General features: G+C 43.2%; 1 protein-coding gene across 1 annotated transcript in view; it reads left to right on the top strand.

The window, feature by feature from the left end:
* The window catches only part of IRS2 (insulin receptor substrate 2), a 33675-nt gene extending 12716 nt beyond the window's left edge, over positions 1 to 20959 (top strand). The window contains exon 2 of the mRNA XM_035293921.3: positions 18494 to 20959. Within this exon, the coding sequence (XP_035149812.1) occupies positions 18494 to 18498 (5 nt within the window). The 3' untranslated portion in view covers positions 18499 to 20959. The remainder of the gene's footprint in view (positions 1 to 18493) is intronic.
* The last annotated feature ends 759 nt before the right edge of the window (positions 20960 to 21718 follow it).

Raw genomic sequence — 21718 nt, 5'->3', positions numbered from 1 at the left:
AAGAGAATGCAGAATTCTTAATATTGAAACACATTATAAATCGGAGAAATATGGCTGCCCATGACCATGTGGATGGTGTTTACTGAGAGGGGAGAAGATTTGGCAAATATTTAAGGTCATGTATTTACTTTGTTAAAGAAAAGGGAACAAAGTTACTGGGCTAAGTGAAATCTAAAGGCCGACATTATCTGGCAGAATTGAAGTCTCTGCTCTGTGTAACAGGTTCAGCCTGGGTGCTGACGCAGTGATTGATGAGTCAGTGGGTGCTTTCGGTCACTGCTCTCTGTGTCTCTAAGACAGGGGCCTGTTCTTTAAGTGAAATATCATACACTTCCCATTATGGATAAGTCCATTAACATTTTCCTAAGAAATGAGTCATTAACCTATTTAATGAGTTTATTTGAAAACTAACCAATTTAGAATTTGCCTAAGGACCAATAAATAACTAATCAGTTGTTGCTAGGTGGTTATCTTCTGGGGATTTGAGTATTTCATCAGTGCCTTTTTGTTTTTTGTTTCTTTTTTTCAAATTCTCAGGAAAAAAAAAAAAACATTTAGCTGGTTTTTTATGTGAAGATAAATAGTTTTCATACAAATTTAAGTTCACAGGAGCTGCCGCCTTTCTAATGACATGGTTGTAACCTCACTTTTCAAAAACAGAAAGAAACACCTTAGCAAACTCATAAAAATTCCTAAGATACTCACACTTTAAAAAATATAATAGGCAAATCCATGGCCTGGAGCTCTTGTGGGCAGTGCAGTGTTGATTTCTGTGAGCTGTCAGGCCCCTGAGCAGCAGGAGAGAGCCCCTCCTTTCTGGCCAGCACCCCCAGCAGTGAGTCCCGTGACCCACCAGACAGCAGCTGAGATTGGAGACCTGGCAGGGTGAGCAAAGTGGGAAAGCATTTTGCTGTCGGGGTGAATGACCTCCTTCCCGGTTATGAAGGAAGCCAAGCTCAGGGCACCCCATCTTGCAGTGATGGGTTTGTTGAACACTCACCAAGTTAGCCAGAAAAACTGATCCAGACGAGGGGCGTGGGGGTCTTCATGAATACGCCAGAAGCCTTTTCTCCAGCGAGATTTGGGTCCCTCTGCAAACTTTCGGCTTCTGCAGAGGACCTGGGAAGAGCATGCACCTGTGTTGCTCCGTGCTATGAAGCTACCAAGATAGGGACTGAAGTCAGGGACCGTTTGACCCCATGAACTCCCGGGTATGCGGTAGAAGCCACTCCTGATCCCATCATCTCAGTGGCCGCCCTCACCCATGACTGCCCTGCCCTGCCTTGGCCCAGCGTGTGCTGGGTGGGGCTCTCTGCCCTCCTTTCTTCGTTCGGGACTTCCCATCCCCAGATGGATGGATAAATAACGGGAATTGTGAAGCAGGGAGAAAAGTTTTGGAAACAGGCCAGAATTTCCTTACTAAATTTAAAAGCCATGCACATAATCCTTTAGAAACTCCAGGCAATGAGCAGGATTAAGCAAGTCATGGATTAGAGTGTATCGAGCAGCTTGTTTTGGTTGGAAGAAGTCAGAAATGGAGGTACTAGGACCCTAGTGTACTGTGCACACTACAGGCCTTCTGAACTTCCTAGACAGCAGACATTGCTGGAAAAGGAGAGTCTGTGGTCAGTTTCTTACTCCACAACTTGGGTGCATTTCTGAAAAATAAGTTACTAAAGTGCTTTGCTTCAGTTTTATTCTGGTATGCTAGTAGGTATTCACCTTTCATTGTCTTCCTGCATAAAAGTGACCTAAAATAACATTTTCCATATGCAAATGAAATAGAAGACATCCACAAGCTACCCATACCCTCTTCCAGTTCTGTATATCGAGGAGTATGCTGAAACTTGTTTGAATAACTTTTGTTATGTTGTCAAGTAGACATCTCAATTTATAGTTCAAGTGAAAGTATATTTGGGTATGCTTTAGCAAAATGTATTAGTTGCAGAAGTACCGAATCTTATTTTCTCTTTTAAAGTGTTCTAAATCCAGGATTGTACATTTATTTTAATTGCAGTCAGTTTCAGAAAACTGGCTTTAATTTAGCTAGCTGAGAAAGCAAAAGAGAAAAAATTAAAACTTTAATAATGAACTGTATGGAAATACTAGATACAAAAGTTACACAAAATCCTTTTAAATGTAAACATCAATGAATTTGCAGACATCGTTGAGATTATTTGTTTTAAGAAATTTTTTAAATGAGAATTTTTTTCCTAAAGGTTTTGTAGCTTCCAAACATAAGGGCATTTTGGTGTTTAGGGACACAGTTTCAGTGGCGTAGCAGAAAGGATACACCTTAGTTCATTTTGCCGTCTTACTATTATTTGCAGCTTAGTTTATCACTGTTCTTAGTTCCGGGTGAAATGATCACTGCAATAAAATGTCCAAGTTTTCCCAGCAGGAAGCATTTAAGTTCCTAGGACAAGTCTGGGTGGTATGCATTCGTCTGTGTGAGTCCTGGTGCGTCCAGGTCATCTGGACTGTTTAGAATTCATTGGGTCTTCAGCCATTTCCAAAAGGCAGAACACCGTTGATGTTCTAAGCCGATCAGTGTATTGAGAGTTCAGCGTGTGTCTGCGCGAGCATAGATGTCCTGGGAGACGCAGAAGAAATGCGAAGCCCGGCCTCTGTTCCCAGGTGCCTTCAGAGTCAACTTGGCAGCATTCCACTGAGCGCCATGTTCTGGGCAGCCCCTCGGATCCTTTTCTTAAGTGTCCACCCTGCAGGCAGTCTTGGCCGAGCACAGAGAATGGGGTGTTTCATGGGATGTCTGCTGCGACTGTGGGTATCCTTGCTGGAACACTCACGGTACTGGTCCCATTCACAGCTGGGACCCCTCAGATGTTTTACCCGTTCACCCCTGTGCCAGCCTAGGGTGCATCAGATGAGATGGCGTTTGTGACTTTTCTTCTCTGAAAACTAGTAGCTTTGATTCTGCTGCTATCCTGATTCCTAGATGTTAGCTTGCCCTGAGCTCTTGGCCTTGACTCCAAGCTCTCCTGGTATTTCATTCTGTGCTCAGTCTTTGTCATAAATGGTAGTGTTCCAGAAACTTCCCATTGTTGGGTTTCTGGGCTCCTTTTCCAATGCCTCCTGATTCTTCTCTGCTTTTCCTTAATGATAGCTTAACAAAGATGCCCCACTTTCCTTCATGGTAAAGGAAATAGTTCTGTGAACGCATGCCTTCTCTTCATAACCCTTCCCTTGGCTTTCCTGGATACACGTGCAAGAAAGCTCATGTCTAAAAGGTGTTCAGTTCAGCTACTTGCATGCCACTGTAAACATAACCCATTAGAGGTTAGATATTAGCCACAAATATTTATATAATCCTAGGTTTTTTAATGTTATGCTTCACGGTTGCTTTACAAATGGTCATTGTCATAGTAACTTCCAAATAAGGTGGTATTTTCTGAAGTCTCACCTCCGGCAGATGTGCAATCCATAGGTGGGCCTGAAGCCTGTGTTAAGAGTATTGATCCCATTCTTTCTGGAGGCATCCGTGGCCTGTGCAGGAAAGCCCCCTCCCTTCTGCCAGCCACAGCCCCACGCTCAAAGGGCTACTTCCTACTTTTGCCCCGCCCTGCCTTCCCTGGTTGGCCAGTGTAGGTGAAAGAAGGAAGTCCCATTGGGTTAGGAAGCTCCAAGTTACCCATCCATGAGACTGATGGGGAAGTTGATCACAGGTGAGTCCCCTGCCATTCTCAACTTTTGCCACCTTTTATGGTTCTTTTCAGAAAACAAAAAACCAATAGGAACTTTATTCATTGGGTGGTTAAGAAAAGTATAAAGTTGGGAACAGAAAGGACAGTGGCAAAAATGATGAGATCTCCCTTTAATTTTTAAATTGATCCAAACCATTCAATTTCTGCATTTTTCTCCATTACAGAGGTGACAACTGTTACAGATAGAATACTTCAAAAAATTCTTCATCCAGTTGAGCTATATTAAAGGATAGGCTACCGAGAAACAGAATTGCTTTTTCAAGCCAAAAAGAACAACAGAAAGTGAGCCAGTCTTCAGTGGACTGTCTGCCTTTGAAACCTAGGAAGGAAACTTAATTCTGAGGTGCATTTAGGACATGAAGCATTGCAGGTGGTGAAATGCTCTAGAAATGAAGCAGGGAAGGGAGAGGGAGAAGAGAGCATTTGACCCAAGCAACCTGAAGGGGCAGGGGAAGCCAGTCTTACGGATGTTAAGGGGAGAATCGAAGCAGGCAAAGGGAGTCAATGGCAGTGCAGAGGCTCTGGGCCAGCAGGTTGCCCAGAATGTTCCAGAACAGGAAGGAGGCCAGTGTGGCTGGCGTGGAGATCTAAGGCTCAAAGGAGAAGGTGAAGAGAAGGAGATAGTAAGGGACTGGGAGGGATGGAGCCTGTCCAGCCATGCTGCTGACCTTAGTTCACATGTCGCACTGAGTGAGGGTGATAGACTCCTTGCAAAAAATATGGAGAGCTTTTATTTTTTATTACATTTTAGGTTTTGGGGCACATGTGAAGAACATGCAAGATTGTTGCATAGGTACACACATGACAATGTGATTTGCTGCCTTCCTCCCCATCACCTATATCTGGCATTTCTCCCCATGCTATCTCTCCCCAACTCCCCACCCCCTGTTGTCCCTCCCCTATTTCCCCCAGACAGACCCCAGTGTGTGATGCTCCCCTTCCTGTGTCCATGTGTTCTCATTTTTCAACACCCACCTATAAGTGAGAACGTGCAGTGTTTGATTTTCTGTTCTTGTGTCAGTTTGCTGAGAAAGATGGTTTCCAGGTTCTTCCATGTCCCTACAAAGGACACAAACTGATCATTTTTTATGATTGCATAGTATTCCGTGGTGTATATGTGCCACATTTTCCCTGTCCAGTCTGTCATCGATGGGCATTTGGGTTGGTTCCAGGTCTTTGCAATTGTAAACAATGCTGCAATGAACATTTGTGTTCATGTGTTCTTATAGTAGAACAATTTATAATCCTTTGGATATATACCCAGTAATGGGATTGCTGGATCAAATGGGATTTCTGTTCCTAGGTCCTTGAGGAATTGCCACACTGTCTTCCGCAATGGTCGAACTAATTTACACTCCCACCAACAGTGTAAAAGTGTTCCTATTTCTCCATATCCTGTCCAGCATCTGTTGTCTCCAGATTTTTTAATGATCGTCATTCTAACTGGTGTGAGATGGTATCTCAGTGTAGTTTGATTTGCATTTCTCTAATGACCAGTGATGATGAGCATTTTTTCATATGTTTGTTGGCCTCATGTATGTCTTCTTTTGTAAAGTGTCTGTTCATATTCTTCGCCCATTTTTGAATGGGCTTGTTTGCTTTTTTCTTGTAAATCTGTTTTAGTTCTTTGTAGATTCTGGATGTCAGCCCCTTGTGAGATGGATAGATTGCAAAAAATTTTTCCCATTCTGTTGCTGATTAACTCTAATGACTGTTTCTTTTGCTGTGCAGAAGCTGTGGAGTTTGATTAGGTCCCATTTGTCTATTTTGGCTTTTGTTGCCAATGCTTTTGGTGTTTTGTTCATGAAGTCCTTGCCTTCTCCTATGTCCTGGATGGTTTTGCCTAGATTTTCTTCTAGGGTTTTTATGGTGCCAGGTCTTATGTTTAAGTCTTTAATCCATCTGGAGTTAATTTTAGTGTAAGGTGTCAGGAAGGGGTCCAGTTTCTGCTTTCTGCACATGGCTAGCCAGTTTTCCCAACACCATTTATTAAACAGGGAATCCTTTCCCCATTGCTTGTTTTTGTCAGGTTTCTCAAAGATTGTATGGTTGTAGATATGTTGTGTTGCCTCCGGTGCCTCTGTTTTGTTCCATTGGTCTATATCTCTGTTTTGGTACCAGTACCATGCTGTTTTGATTACTGTAGCCTTATAGTATAGTTTGAAGTCCAGTAGTGTGATGCCTCCAGCTTTGTTCTTTTTGCTTAGAATTGGCTTGGCTATGCAGGCTCTCTTTTGGTTCCATATGAAGTTTAAGGTGGTTTTTTTCAGTTCTGTGAAGAAGGTCATTGACAGCTTGATGGGGATAGCATTGAGTCTGTAAATTACTTTGGGCAGTATGGCCATTTTCACAATATTGATTCTTCCTAACCATAAACATGGAATGTTTCTCCATCTGTTTGTGTCGTCTCTTATTTCATTGAGCAGTGGTTTGTAGTTTTCCTTGAAGAGATCCTTTACATTCCTTGTTAGTTGTATTCCTAGGTATTTTATTCTTTTTGTAGCAATTGTGAATGGCAGTTCATTCTTGATTTGGTTCTCTTTAAGTCTGTTATTGGTATATAGGAATGCTTGTGATTTTTGCACATTGATTTTGTATTCTGAGACTTTGCTGAAGTTGCTTATCAGTTTCAGGAGATTTGGGCTGAGACTATGGGGTCATCTAAATATACAATCATGTTGTCTGCAAATAGAGACAATTTGACTTCCTCCTTTCCTATTTGAATACCCTTTATTTCTTTTTCTTGCCTGATTGCTCTGGCTAGAACTTCCAATACTATATTGAATAGGAGTGGTGAGAGAGGGCATCCTTGTCTAGTGCCAGATTTCAAAGGGAATGTGTCCAGTTTTTGCCCATTCAGTAAGATATTGGTTTGTTGTAAATAGCTTTTATTATTTTGAGATATGTTTCATCAGTACCTAGTTTATTGAGGGTTTTAGCATAAAGGGCTGTTGAATTTTTTCAAAGGCCTTCTCTGTGTCAATTGAGATAATCATGTGGTTTTTGTCTTCGGTTCTGTTTATATGGTGGGTTGTGTTTATAGACTTGTGTATATTGAACCAGCCTTGCATCCCCAGGATGAAGCCTACTTGATGGATAAGCTTTTTGATGTGCTGTTGCAATGGGTTTGCCGGTATTTTTTTGAAGATTTTTGCATCTATGTTCATCACGGATATTGGCCTGAAGTTTTCTTTTTTTGTTGTTGAGTCTCTGCCAGGTTTTGGTATCAGGATGATGTTGGTCTCATAAAATCATTTGGGAAGGATTCCCTCTTTTTGGATTGTTTGGAATAGTTTCAGAAGGAATGGTACCAGCTCCTCTTTGTATGTCTGGTAGGATTCAGCTGTGAACCCATCTGACCCTGGGCTTTTTTTGGGTGGTAGGCGCTTAATTCCCACCTCAACTTCTGCCCTTGTTACTGGTCTATTCAGGGTTTCAACTTCTTCCTGGTTTAGGCTTGGCAATTCCATCAACGTGGGGAACAGCATTCCTGGGTGGTGGTGTTTACTTGGTAGAGTCTATGTCAACTCAAATTTCTTTCTCAAAAGTATATAAAATTTGACAGGAGCTGAAAGTGATCCAGTAGAATGAAGACACTTTGATTTCCTTGAGACTGGGACCGCTGGGACGTGCTTAAAGGATAAACAATAAAACAGAAGTGCAAGTCGGTAATCACGGAATGGTGTGCCCTATTCTAAAACTTACACTTGTAACACAGTTTATACGACATTTAAAAATGGTACTGAACCCTGATAACCTCCGCGGAGGGTTGGATCTTGTTATCCCTGTTTTCTGTTGGAAAATCTGAGGTCTGGAGATGGTAAGCCAGGTATGTGCCTGCCCCTCCGTGGAGCCCAGCTCCTGCTGTTGAAGATTTCCCAGGCTGTAGAGCGAGGAAATGGTCCTGGCAAGCCTGGCTGCTGCCTGATTCTGCATCTTCTAGTGACACAGAGCCTTCATTTATAAAAAGACAAAGTCTTTCCCTACGGCAAACTAAAAGCTGAATCCGCTTGTTCGGAACTCTGCCTTGAGGTGGGGCGCCCGTTGCATTATAGTTAACTGTAGGGCTGGCTAACCGCCAGCTTATCAAACAAATCAGTTTCACTTTTCAGCTAATTTGGAAATTAAAATTATAAAAGATAGAAAGAACTGCACAGGAAATGTATTACTTCAATGTGTTATTTCATTTGTTTCATGAAGATCCTGGCTTCACAGCAAAGAGCTGAGGGCATGGGTTTTGCTGAGGGCATAAGAGCTTGGGGAAGGTGAGGGTGCAGTGTGTACAGGTGCCCCCATGTCCTCTTAGCCTGCTGGTGAGTAAAGTGCGTGTTTAATAAATGGGCTCCAGCCAATGTGTGCAGTTACGATAATCGTGGCCTGCATAATTTTAAAAACATGGTTGAGCATTTAGGTCTGTGTTTAGAATTTAGGCACCATTTGACTTGGTTTTCACGAAATATGTAGAAAACTAATTGTGAAAAAGGACCTCATTCTTTAGTTATCTGCTTGAGCTGTGTTGCTAGTTATTCCTTCCAAGTAGAAATGGTAAAATGGCTCATCATTCTCTAAGCAAAATGGGGGGAATGACAATTATTTAATAGGAATTTCATATATATTGGATATCACAAAATCATATAACTGGAAATATTGATATGGTTGAGCTGATTTTCCAGGATGGAATATCACTGAGTGACGCTCTCGTGGAAGAGAAGGAAATAAGCCTGTACACATGGGATAGAATCATTGTCTATTCAGTGCATATCTGCTTAATCCTGAGTTTTGTCACCTTGGTTACTAACGAGGTGGTTAGAAAGGGATATCTCTCTTAAATCCATTCTTAAAAGCCTTAAAGGACTCAGGCACAGCCTTGGGAAACTGGACATGTGACTGTGTCAGTCATCATACACAGTCCAACTTCCTTTTGATGTAAGAAGTGTTTTATTTATAATTAATTTTAATTGATAATTTCTCCCCTTCCCAACCTTTGGGCAGTTTGGGAAATGGAATCTTTATGTTGCTGAGTATTTTCTTTTTCCACGCCTCCTCCTCCTCACTGAAAAAGAAGGGAGGACAGGAGACGTGTTTGTGACCACATTCCTGGTGTGGCCTGCCTGGACAGGAGCCAGGCTGCACACTGATCTGCACGGCCTCTGGCCTCTGTCCCTGGGCCTGAGAGGCAGGAGCAAGGGGCCTGTCCTTGCTGTGAGTCCAACTGCTAGTGGCTGAGGGCAGGTCATTGCACCCCACTGGCCCTCCAGGAGAAGTTGGGGCCCATGTTTCTAGGCTGCCCACTCATCCAAACCTCCCTCCATGTCCCCAACCAAAGCATTTTGGGGTCTGTGTCCCCTGGTGTGTGAGGCTGCTCCCAGCCCATCAGCATTTGAAACTGTCTACACGGTCTTTGCCATCTTAGCTTCTGCCGAGGCTGAGCAATGTGTGTTTTCTCTGCGTAGACTTCAGTTTTCGAGTAACTTTATAGACACTTGGCATTTTGGCTGAATGGGCATGTGCATTAACGGAATATGACCTGCGCATTGTTTCAGTGCCAGTCGGTCACATGGAGCCACGGCGGATGAGCTCAGGATATCTACATGCTTGGGGAGGAGGAACCAAAGGCATAGATTTCCTCTGTCTCCACATCCCTGGGCAGGCCTGGCTGTCAGCTGCTGCTGTCTTATCTTATTTGCTTCTTCAGTAAATGAACTTTATACAGTTGGTAACTTGGCGCTTTCCATCTTGCATTACTGAAATTTGCATTGCTTCATTTAGATGTAAATCCCCGTCATCTGTGGCAGAGGAGTTTCAGCATTGACCTGGATTTTAGTGCACCTTTTTGTATGGAGCAGGGAGAGGGGAAGTGCTGTCCTCCAACGGCCCGCACCAGGCAGAGCCCAGCCTGCTGATGATGCATTGCGTGTGCTTGGCACGTGTGACATGGCAAGGGATTCATGTCCTCTCTGGGGCAGCTGCCTGTGTAGTGGACATGTGCGGCCCCTTCCTGGGCGTTTTGTCCTGTCCTCCGGACATGAAGAAAGCAGTTAGGCAAACGCACTCTTTGCAGCTTTAAATGGCCTAGGGTTACCCCAGAAAAACAATTCCACTTCTGTTCCACTTCTGTCCAATTAGAACAAGTTTATTCATCTCATTCCGGGAGCTGTTTGCCGTTGTTCTTGTGCGTGCGGCCATTGTTTAGTTGCTGCCCGCAGTTGTGGCTGCTCGTGGTATCATTCACAAATACAATTTTGAACGAGGAAGAGCTGTGGTGACAAATGCACTGGGAGAGACCGCGGCGGCGCTCCGAAAATCAGCCGGGACAGGAGCGTGGGAGGAGCACAGGGCTGCCTGGTCTTCAGAAGTCTGTAGTTCAGAGCATAACATGTGGTTACATGTATACATTATTTGAAGGTGCACAAAGAAAGGAAAGGGAAACAAAATGCCAGTTGTACTAGTAGCACATGCTTCTTTATGAATGAAAGAAATACATTTTTTGTATTGATTATTTATATATTTTATATGTGAAATCTCATTTGACAGATTCCCTGTGACCCCGCTGGGGAATTCAGGGTAGGAGAGATCATGTCCCCATTTTCATAAGAGGAAGCAGACTTAGAGATGTCACTGTAGAGATGACACAGCTGGTAAGAGGTGGTTCCTAGATGCCAGCCCCAGGGGTCTGGCTCTGGTGTGGCCACAGCACCTTCCAAACCTGTATCACGAGAGGCATGGGAATGGCATGTAGTTTAAAGCACAGAGATGGTGGTGTGGAGCCATTCCTAAGCTCCCAGGGAGGAGCGGAATGCTTTTGGTGTGGCTGATTGGGAAGAATGTGTGCTTTGATTTCTGCGAATACAGCCTGCACTTTGATGACTAAAAAGAAGTTGGACCTTCAACCTTGATTCTACTAGATGGCTCAGTTAAATGCTACGTGGTCATTCTTATGAGGCTTTCAAATTAGATAGATGGATTTGTCCCCAGAGAGACAAAGCTGACATCCTATATCACATGGATGTTATGGACCAGGGAAGGGGGGATATAGTTATTTAAGCTTTTGAAGTAGGAAGAAAGGTCCGGTTGAAATGATATATAACAACAGGCTATTTGGGGATGGATATATTTTGAATAAATAATTATTCTATGTTCCCTTAATTTGGTAGCAAAAATATAATAATCAGATTTTATAATTTCAGATACAAACAATATAAACATTTTTATGGTGTACATACAATTTTTTTTACATTAGTAAAAAACCATACGCACAAGCGTGTGGTAAATCTGAGGAAAGAATTACATTGTTCATTGGCTATTTGCAATTTTAATGCACATTATATCACTTGGCCCAAATAGTCTTAGGGCTGAATACTTAGGTTTACATTCTCAAATGGCCCAAGAAAGAGGAAAGGCTTGGACGCTTTATGAGTTGCAGATCTCACATGTAAACCTTGACTTCCGTGGAGGAAGGATGCTAGTGGAGGATGCATTAGCAATGATTAGATGTATTCAGCACTTCTGTGTTATGCGTGAAAAAGCAAATAGAACAGCGGTAGCCAAGAGAAATTCATCCCAAAAGTGTGCCGGTTCAGGAATGATTCTCTGACTTCCGTCCTCTTTTTCAGTAGGGTCTGTAACAGGATAGTGCAGGTTTTAGAAGACAGTATTGCATTTCTAAAGTATGTAAGCTTGCAGATAATTGTTAAAGGGGTATCGGTTACTTTCCCAGTGTAACACCCAGGTCGAAATATACGATGATATTCTGGCAAATCTGCCTGTTTTTCTTCTCATTGTCTTAGTAAAGGTTGCCATGTTCATGTGCTCCTTGAAGGATGGACAAACACTGTGTGAGAGGTCAGGTAGTAAAGAGTTTAGGGTTACTGTTATGTAGCCTCTGTCACAGCTGCTCCACTCTGCTTATGGTGTGAAAGCAGCCATGTGTAAATGCATGAGCATGGTGGTGTCCCAATAAAACTTTATTTGCAGAGACAGGCAAGCCAGATCTGGCCTTGGTTCACTGTGCTCTGCCATAGAGTCACCCTGCAAGTGGACTGGAAAGGGTTTTCTTGTCTACTGGGTCTCACACAGTCCTAAAGCTTTGTTCTCTTTTAGAAAACTTTATGGAGTATTTCTGCCTGTGAGAAAAGGCATGAACCACATGGGACTTTTACTTCAATTTAATACCCATAAGCTTTACTAAGGACCTGGCCAGCAAGGTGCTGGATGCTGGGGACAGGGAGGTGAGAAGGCAGGGCCTGGGCATCCCCTGGTGAGGAAGACAGCCCCAGGGAGCATGCCCACATCAAGTTGCGTGCTTCGCTGAATCGTGTGAAATGCTAGTGTGCTCTTTAATGTCCTTCGAGGAGAGTTTTATAAAGAGCTAGTGGTTTAGTGTGGAACTTGACACTCTGGGGCCTCAGGTGACAGTGGCAGGTGTCTCTGCTCCTGCCCCGTCTCACTGTCACCAAAGGGGAGCAGAGAGGAAAGTGTTCTGGGAGAAATTGAGGATTCTGCTCTTCCACAGACTGCCAGGGAGGCGTCAGAAAGCTGTTTATGCTTCCTGGTCTGGGTTTCAGCTGAAAAGTGTCTAACATTTTACAATTTAAAAGAAAGGGTCCACCCACAATTCTGAGGACGTTTGTGTCTCAGGTGTTTGTGCTGGAGAACAGTCAATGTTCCTTCTATGGCCTGGCTGCCCTGCAAGGGCGGTGGGCAGCTCTTGCCGTAGACACAAGACCTCACATGAGGCACATGGCCGGGTTTTTAACAGGAACAGTGCAAAAAGGATTGTGTGCATTCTGTGTTTTACAGTTTGCTGTAGCCACGTGCTGTCAAATTAATACAGGCTCCTGTGTAGGAAACTTTGAATGAATAGAGGGAGTTTGAAGTGCCAGAGGTAAAAGTAGGTAAAAGTTTGATGGCTCCTAGTTTTGGGTGATTAAGATCATTCTTATGCGAAAGATGAAACAGGAGTTAAAGCCGGAAGATACCTTTTACTCAACCCAGCCTGTGAGACAACTAGATTGTCTCATCCTATTTTGTGTTGTGTCATTAACATCAAGTTACAGCTTGATATTAGGAATTTTTTTAATAACAAGTATTCAAAATGAAATGATTTTAATTGTCAGTGGCAGTGATGAGCTCATAAAAAAGAATGTTGTCAGTCTTTCTCAAGCAGGGCTGGGAGGTAAGTTATTGCCCCTGTTTGTCAGGGGGAACTTATTCTTTCATATTTCCCTTTTTTTTTTCCAATTGAAAAGAAAAGTTCAAGTAATTGTTTTTCTTAGAATCTCTAGGTTTTGTTATCATACTCAACCTTACTTCTTTTTTTTATTCTTAGATTGTCTTGCTTTTAGTAAAGTCAGGAGATATTAAATTATCAGGTTTATTTTTCTCAAAATTGCTCCCACAACTGAAAAGTTAATTTTCCCTCATAATTGTGTGTTCAGCATAAAAGGCCTCAAATGTTCCTGTGTGGTATGTTTGAGCTCACAGAAGGGGTAGGTGCTTTCTGAACTACGTTTGCTGCTGGCTTAGAAACACACATTTTAAAAAGCATATCGTTCCTTTTTGTCAGGCACGTCAGCACTGGTAACACTCCTAATGCAGCTGTGGCTGAAAGTGTGAAAGCATCTTTACCTCCTGCATGAGTTTGCCCTTTGCGTGGTCCAGTGCCGCTCACCAAAGGCCTGTGGGGCCCCATTTCCCGCAGTCGTGCTACGGGGCCCTGTGTGGCGGCCGTAAGCCCCTGTGCGGAGAGAACCAGGGCCTCCCTGGGCAGAGCTACCATGACCCAGGCGTATTTGGCCCTGGATTTTGAACATTGAAATCTGGCCTTGGAGGCAAACGTTTCCAAACCCAAATGGTCGTGAGAAATCATGAAGAAAAAGGATTGGTGAGTCAGACTTGTGTCTAAAATGCTGACTGGTTTTATCGGCTGAGCAAACTGATCTTCTTCCCTTCTGTTTTTCCCCTTATTTGTAACATGTTGTAGGCTGGATTCTCACTCCAGTTTTCCATGTTGTGATTGCAGTCATGATGCGCAGCTCTGTGTGACGTGTCAGTGTGGGGACATTGCTCCATATATTACAAGGAAGCTTTCATCCCTGTCTCAATGACACTGTTTTTTAGTGATTTGTTTTCTTTTCTTCTTTCTGTCTTTTGGGGGAGTCAAGTTGAGCAGTTTGAAGGTGGAGCTTTTACTGACAGCTGTCTCCTTCATTTGCATCCTGCTTGGTCTTTTAAGTGGAAGAGAAAAGGAGGGGAATTATTGCCAGTCTGCAGGGCATTGTGGTAAGTGGTACAGGGGACTGTGCCCCACACATGAATGTCATCAGTCACAAGCAACAGCAGAAAGGAGATGCAGAGTGGGTACCCTGCACGACAGGTCATATGGAACAACTCTCACCTCTTTGCCAAAAGGGTGTCTGTTCATTGGTTTAGTTTGTTTGCTCAAAACCTCTACGTGGACGTGTCTGTGGATGGATTCCTTTGCAAAGCAACCTCTAAGGGATAGAGTAATACAGTGTGTAATTAATTATGGGACAAATTCAATGAGTATCAATAAGTTAACATTTTTTACATACACTACCTGTAGTGGCAGAATTGGTGTGTGCTGTTCTATAACTGTGTTCAGGAACAACATGTGATTCGTGCTGTTTTCTTTTTGGTTTTGCCATTACAGCTGATGAACTCAAGAAAGGTCTCCCTTCTTAGTGAACATCAGAGCAGAACAGCCATAAAATGAGTAATTCTTTACTTCTGTTAAAATGAACACAGATAATAACATAACCAAATGTTTGCTGAATCTTCAGGAAGCCTAAAGCTTGATCACATCTAAAGGTTGAGGATGTCGGATGATCTGTGTTAGGAAACTGTGTGCTTTTTTCCCTGGGCAGGATGAAGCAGGCTGATTTTCAGGGGGAGGGTTAACGTGACTTACTTTGAAGGTAGATGAACATAAAAGGCAAACGTTTTCTCTTCTTCCTAGGTTTGAAGCTACAAGAGTATTTTCCAGCTTCCTTCTTCCTGGGGCAGGGGAGTCCCATTGATGAGTGGGTGGTTGTCAGGGGGGTGGCAGGTATCGTGCTTCCATGGTGGCTTCAACCAGGGGCACCAGCGCTTGGTGTTTGGTGTCTGAGAGCTGTGTCTGGACCAGAGCTAATCATTTTAGCCCTATGCCTGTGGGACCCTTAATAGTATGTGTGGCACAGATTCTACCACCAGCTCAGTTGGAAAAAGGTATTTGAGACATCAATTGAGGCAGAAAGCTTCTGTCTTAGGCCTTCTTTCTCTAACAAATGAATAAAAATTATAGTTGGGTTTTCAAAACAGATCCCTTTTTTCCACCATGCGTTCTTAGTCCCTACGCTTCTGAGGTCTCTGTTGCATCCCAACCCTTCTGCGGTGGCTGGCAGGTCATAGTCATCTGGGTCTAATCTGGGGTGTGCTCCAGCCTTTTCCTTGCTGCCCTTTTGCCGCTCCACAAGGGATTGTTTCTGCTGGTTAATTCTGTCTACACCAGCAAGAGTGCTTCCAAGCATCCCGAAGCATGGCCCGGAATCAGCCACAGCCTCCTGGGGTAGGGTATGTCTGAGCAAGCAGGTCTCTGAGAGGCAGGGCACTGAGGGGCAGGAGTCACAGGCCCGTGCCTCCCGAGCACACCCAGACCACAGTTCCCCCTTTACCATGAAAGGAGGTGGCCATAGAAAGCGGTTATATTTTAACCTAACAGGAGACAGGCTAGGTGAGACACATCCACATGGTGCTTGCCCTGGTGCATGTGTGTGCATGCAGATGTGTGTGCAATGCTGCACAGCTGACACCCCAGGCCTGGCTCTGAATGGGCGTTCATCCTGTTTCTAGTCTCCCTTGCCTCAGCTCTCTTGCTTCCTTTGAGTGTACCATGAACAGGTTCATCTTCCTGTAATAACCCTCCCTCCCTCCCTCCTTCCTTCCTCCCTCCCTCCCTCCCTCCCTTCCTTCCTTCCTTCCTTCCTCCCTCCCTCCCTCCCTTTCTCCTTCCAGTCTTCCCTCCCTCCCTCTCTCCCTCCCTCCTTCCCTTCCTCCTTCCCTTCTTCCCTCCTTTCCCCCCGCCTTTCCCCCCTCCTTTCCCCCTCCCTCCTTTTCCTTCTTTTCCCTCCCGTCCCCCTTGCCCTTCCCCCTTCCCTTCCTTTTCCCTTCCATTCCCTTCCTTTTCCCTTGCCCTTCCCTTTTTTCTTTACCCTTCCCCCTTTCCTTTCCTTTCTCTTTTTTTTTTGTCAGCCTTCTTCCTCCAAGTTATCAGTGAGACCCTACACACAGAAAATGGTTGAAAGGTCATTGCATGAATAAATGCATGCATAGATTATTTCCTTGCTGTTTATCAGCTCTTTGCTTGCATAACGCTGATGCTTAGAAATTAGGGTTTTGATAACTGTATTCTACTTCCAAAAAATAAAATTACGCATTCAACTTAATTAGAGCTCGCAAAGATCCAATGATAAGAGTTGAGTTTCCCAGCGATACAGCAGCCTAAAAATACAATGAAAATGTCAGTGGCCCCATGAATTCACAAATGAAAATGGAAAGTAATTTTTTTCAGCGGTAATTTACCTGCCATTTAATATGACAAAGTGTTTAAGTTTGAGAAATTTAAGAACTTATTTGTTTAGCTGTTTTCAAGATAACAGACTTAGAGTTAACATGAGATAATTCAGCCATATTTAGCTAATTGTTAGTGTCAAAATAAGCAACTGATTAGAAATATTTCTGTCGATGGATTTTAGAGTCTCAGTTATCTGCTTTGTGGTGGCCATGGGATTCTTCTCATAATCAGGGCCTTTGGGACAGAATGCAAGCTCATTTTAGGTGAATTACAAGTCAAGGTATATTTTACCAAATGCCTGTTTTATTTTAGGGGATACAAACAATTAGATTTTTACTGACATCTCTTGGGATTGAAAAATTACAACAATAATGAGTGAAATAACTGAAAGACAAATCTGTTTTTAGGAGGAAATTAGTTCTGTTAAGTTTCATTGGTAGAAGAACATTGTTTACTTTTAAAATTTTTAATGGACATAAAGCTTTTTAAAAATAATAAGGTAGGTAAGCTGTGGTGGCTCACGCCTGCAATCCCAGCACTTTGGGAGGCCTAAGTGAGTGGGTCACCTGAGGTCAGGAGTTCAAGACCAGCTTGGCCAAGATGGTGAAACCCTGTCTCTACTAAAAATGCGAAAATTAGCCGGCTGTGGTGGCGGGAACCTGTAATCCCAGCTACTCCAGAGGCCGAGACACAGGAATTGCTCAAACCTGGGCGGCAGAGGTTGGCAATGAGCCAGTCACGCCACTGCACTCCAGCTTGGGTAAGAAAATGAGACTCCATCTCAAAAATAGTAATCATAATAGTAAATAAATAAGTTAGAGCAGCACAACCTCAGAATGTCGCATTGTAGGGAATTTAAAAATGTTTACCTTATACACTGTCAAGTATTTTTTCTGTACAAGCAAATTTTGGGGTTTTCGGGGGTTCTGGGATGTAGTGCCTCAAGTTTATAGTGAGACGTGGTTTTGAGGGACTCATTCTCAGCTTCAGGGCACACCGGAAGTGTCTTGTTGAGTTCAGTCCTCTGAACTAAAGATGGATAGAAAAGAATTTGATTCACAAAAAAGTAAGCCATGGAGTATAAGAGTCTAGGATCAGAATTCTACATGATTTTAGAAGAGTGTCCAGAAATGTAGTTTGTATCAGTGCCTCTGCACAGGAAGGAAATAGACCTGTCTGAGAACAAAGCAGTGCTCACCTTCATGGGGGTGAGGCACAGGAAGGAAATAGACCTGTTTGAGAACAAAGCAGTGCTCACCTTCATGGGGGTGAGTGATGAAAATGGTTAAAAAGCCGAGAAGCTTAGAAAGGGAAAAACAACACGCTGTGAAAGGTCAGAATCTTCCAATTTCTTCTGGCCCTTGAAGAAGGAATATATCAAGTAAAAATAGGCCTAAAACACTGGAAATCGAGAAAAGGTTAAAGAATTTTGCTCCTTCAACCTGGAAGGCAGGAAGCAATTAGATCTGGCCAAGTGTCCTCAGTCCCTGCCCCCCTGAGCACAGCGAAAGGGTAAATTACTTAAACGGGAACGTAGGAAAGTTGTGTGGATAAAAATAACCCTTTCCTAATGTTGAGGGTTACATAACAACATGTGAGGCAGTGCCGGAGCGTCCCAGTGCTGGGCACTTTCAGAAGGGGCGTGGATGGTCCCGTCGGAAGCTGTCTGAGGGCAGACGTGTGGAGTTATCAGTTCCTCCCCTTTCCTAACATGATGCACATTTGCAGAATAAACATAGCTTACAGAGCACTGTCACATGTGTCATGGCTTTTCATCTCTGCAGCCCAGGGAGGAAGGCAGTGGCTTCTGTGTATCCCACACAACACAGGAAGCATCAAGGCCTTGGGGGTTAGAGGGGTGATTCTCAGGTCACACAGACACACAGTGCGAGCAGCCCCTTCTATCATTGGACAGAATGATTCACAAAAGCACGGGTGAATATTTTTCTGAAGTTGAAAATACGAACCTCACTGTATAGACAACTCACCATGAACCCAACAGCTCTGCTTCTATCAGAGTTTTCCCACTGAATTCATTTCCGGAAAACAGAATGAACACGGGTTTGCTTCTGAAAAGGTGTCTGTTTACGAAAACGACCCAGGTTCTAGCCGCGGGTTAGAGGGGCCTTTTCTGGAACTCTGGAGATTGCTCTGCTCTCCTGAGGGTCTCTGTTGACTTCCCTCCTCTTTTTTTCAGAGTGAAGATCTGTCTGGCTTTGTCACCAGGATGTCACACGCCAGAGAACATCGTTAAAGGAAGATACTCAGCATTGTCTCAGCCCAAAGCTGCTTACAGTTTTCTTTTGGACCTGAGTGCTGACTGCGTTTGTAAACACCTGTGGACTCTGTTAGACGAGGCACAAATAGGCACGGTCACCTGCCTCTCTCCCTTGTTCCCAGATGGGGCATTCATCATTATGCTGTTTGCGTTTTGTTTTGTTTTTTAACAAAATTAGCCGAAGAAATTATTCTCAAGAAAATTGGATATTTTCATTGGCCTTCTTAAATCGTGGCCAGTGTCTTAATTTCTTCTTTTCCTTTTGGCAAAGCAGACATAACCCTCAGCATGCTAAGAGAGTGCACCCGTACCTATGAAAGTCGTATAGTCTGGTATTTACTGGCTTACACTCAAAACGACCACAGTCCTACCTCAGTTCAAGGTAAAGCCGGATTTATGCGGCAGGGGTCCGGCAGGCCTTCCTGTCGTAGCCCCTGCCCTGTGCGTCTGGAGCACGGTCCTCGGCCTTAGTGAACTGGTTCAAGTAGACAGCTGCTTGTTGGGTTCAAGTGCAGGTACCTGCCATGTTTACGTCCACACAGAGCCCAGTGTGGGGCTGACATTTCTCAACGGAAGTGGAATTTGGGATTGGACTTAGAAGACGGATTGCTAAATAATAATTATTATATATAACTGAAGCAACCTACTTTTGAAAATCAACTGTATTGGGTAGTGGGAGGTGGGAGGGAAGGGCTTTGGGAAGGGGATGAATATCTCTTTTTACTTTTAACAGACTTGTTTAATCTTCTCGATGTAGATGTTGATGTAGGTACTTCACATTGCAAACGCCTTTTCTCCTATTTACAAGCTCAGATGTCTCTGCTCTCCTGAATCTTGGGCATGCCTTTCTGTAACCAAAAATCCCTGTAGGCGTGCTGGCAGTTCCAGGGTGGTCCGGGTTTGGCAGATTTAATTTTTAAAAAAATCTGTTACCTTTAATATAATGCTGTTATGTCAACCAGTGAGGCTGCCCTGAAAAACAACAAAAAAAAAAAAAAAAAAGAAAAGAAAACTGATAAAAAGAGGCATTCCAGCCCCCATGTTCTTGATGGAAAAAGAAAAAGAAGAAAAGCAATCTCGCACTACGTGTTACTTGTCGAAAAATTCCAAACAAGACTACCCTCGTTCTGTGTTTTCAGTATTCCGAAAATACCAGTGTTGTGGCAGTTCTCGCAGATGTCACCTGCAGCTGCTGACCTTGACCAGCAGGACATCCTGCCATTGCCCGCTCCCCCGACACTCGACCGGAGGGCTGTTGACCTCTCCTCCCGCGGGGGCTTCCCCAGTGCCTGTCTTCTCTGGTAGTCAAGGAGAGGTTACACTAATTCATTGGAGATGTGAGTTGTTGGTTTTGTTTTTCTGTTTTGTTTTGTTTTTAGAAACAATATATATAAATATATAGATATATATCACTATAGAATAATGCATTAATAAAATGAGGCTTTTTTAGAGGAAGACCAAAAAATTCAATGTCTGAAAAACATATTTAATGGCAATGCAAAAGTCTTCCTGCTTCCGTGCTGAACTTTAGAACAGAGGATTGTATTGCAAGACAAAGTTGAATGTAAAGTGATCTCCCTGAGCATTTTTAAAGTTTTCCTTTTCTGGAATTATACATCATAGCAGCTCATAGGCCATACAATGTTAGCTGGAAGGTCAGTTTCAATGTATGATCTGCTTTATTAAGATGTAGAAAACATCCTGAAGTCTTTATTTAGTTTTGGGAATTGGCATCGATGGGTGTATTTGCTTTGTAACTCCCCCCAGGTACAATAGGGACTGAATATGGACTCTGCTGAATGCGGTGTATTGGCGCATATTTAACTCGCCCTCTATGCTTAGAGTAGTCATGACACTATACAGATGGTTCATGTTCATACTGCAGCTTAAAACAAGCAAAATACACATAGGATAATATACTAAATTTTCCTCTATCCTGTACATTTCAAAAAAAAAGGCATATGCAATATTTACATTTTTAATTTAGTTTACAGAATGGAACCAAAATGTATAAATGTTATGTTTGCTAAAACTTCACAATGTATATTGGGTCTTTGTACATTTTGCCTGACTTACATTAAATTTAAAATATTTTTTGCTATATAAACTTTAACAGTTATTAAACAGTGTTTTCTTTTTGGGTACGTATCGTTTCTGGATATCAAGATGTTAAATATATTTCTTGCTATTGTGATATGACAAGAGACGTAACTTATCTTGCTCTGTCTTCCACTGTACACGCTGTATATAGGGGTCGATGTGATGCTGCTGGAGACGAGATTAACCTGGACTAGAATAGTGCATTGTATTTAGTCTGTATTGATCATGGATGCCCTCCTTAATAGCCATATGCAATAAAATAAAGTACATTATTTATGAAATGAATACAGCTTTGAAGATTTTTTTCTGTATGAATTCTCTGTTTAACATAAAGCCAATCTACTTTTAGAGTTTGTGAGTAGCTGAGCAAATATTTGACTTCTGAAATTACTTTGATACCTTTTAATTTTAAAACTTTGGCTGGGCGCGGTGGCTCACGCCTGTAATCCCAGCACTTTGGGAGGCCGAGGCGGGTGGATCACCAGGTCAAGAGATGGAGACCATCCTGGTCAACATGGTGAAACCCCATCTCTACTAAAAATACAAAAACTTAGCTGGGCATGGTGGCGGGTGCCTGTAATCCCAGCTACTCGGGAGGCTGGGGCAGGAGAATTGCCTGAACCCAGGAGGCGGAGGTTGCGGTGAACCGAGATCGCGCCATTGCATTCCAGCCTGGGTAACAAGAGCGAAACTCCATCTCAAAAAAAAACAAAAAACTTTTATTCTGGAAGCCAGTTAATCCCTGCCACATAGCAACATTTATGAAAAACAAATGTGTTATAACAACAACAAAAAAATGATTTTGATTTACTTTGTAAGACATAGAGTGTGACGTGCTGGATACTGTTTTAAATGTATGACAAATATTAGCTTCGCCATAGCTCATGACAATCTTAGGAGGTAGGAATTGCCTTCCTCATTTTACAGAGGAGGAGCCTGAGATTAAAAAGCTGAGAGACTTGTCTGAGGGCACACAGTCCGTGAGTGGTAGATCCAGAAGCGGAATCTGCCTATGCACCTCTGCTCAGTGCTGTACACACAGAA

The sequence above is a fragment of the Callithrix jacchus genome, chromosome 1 (assembly GCF_049354715.1).
Source record: "Callithrix jacchus isolate 240 chromosome 1, calJac240_pri, whole genome shotgun sequence".
In the NCBI taxonomy this organism is placed as follows: domain Eukaryota; kingdom Metazoa; phylum Chordata; class Mammalia; order Primates; family Cebidae; genus Callithrix; species Callithrix jacchus.
Note: the sequence above shows the minus strand (reverse complement) of the source record. Positions and strands in the feature narration are given on the sequence as shown.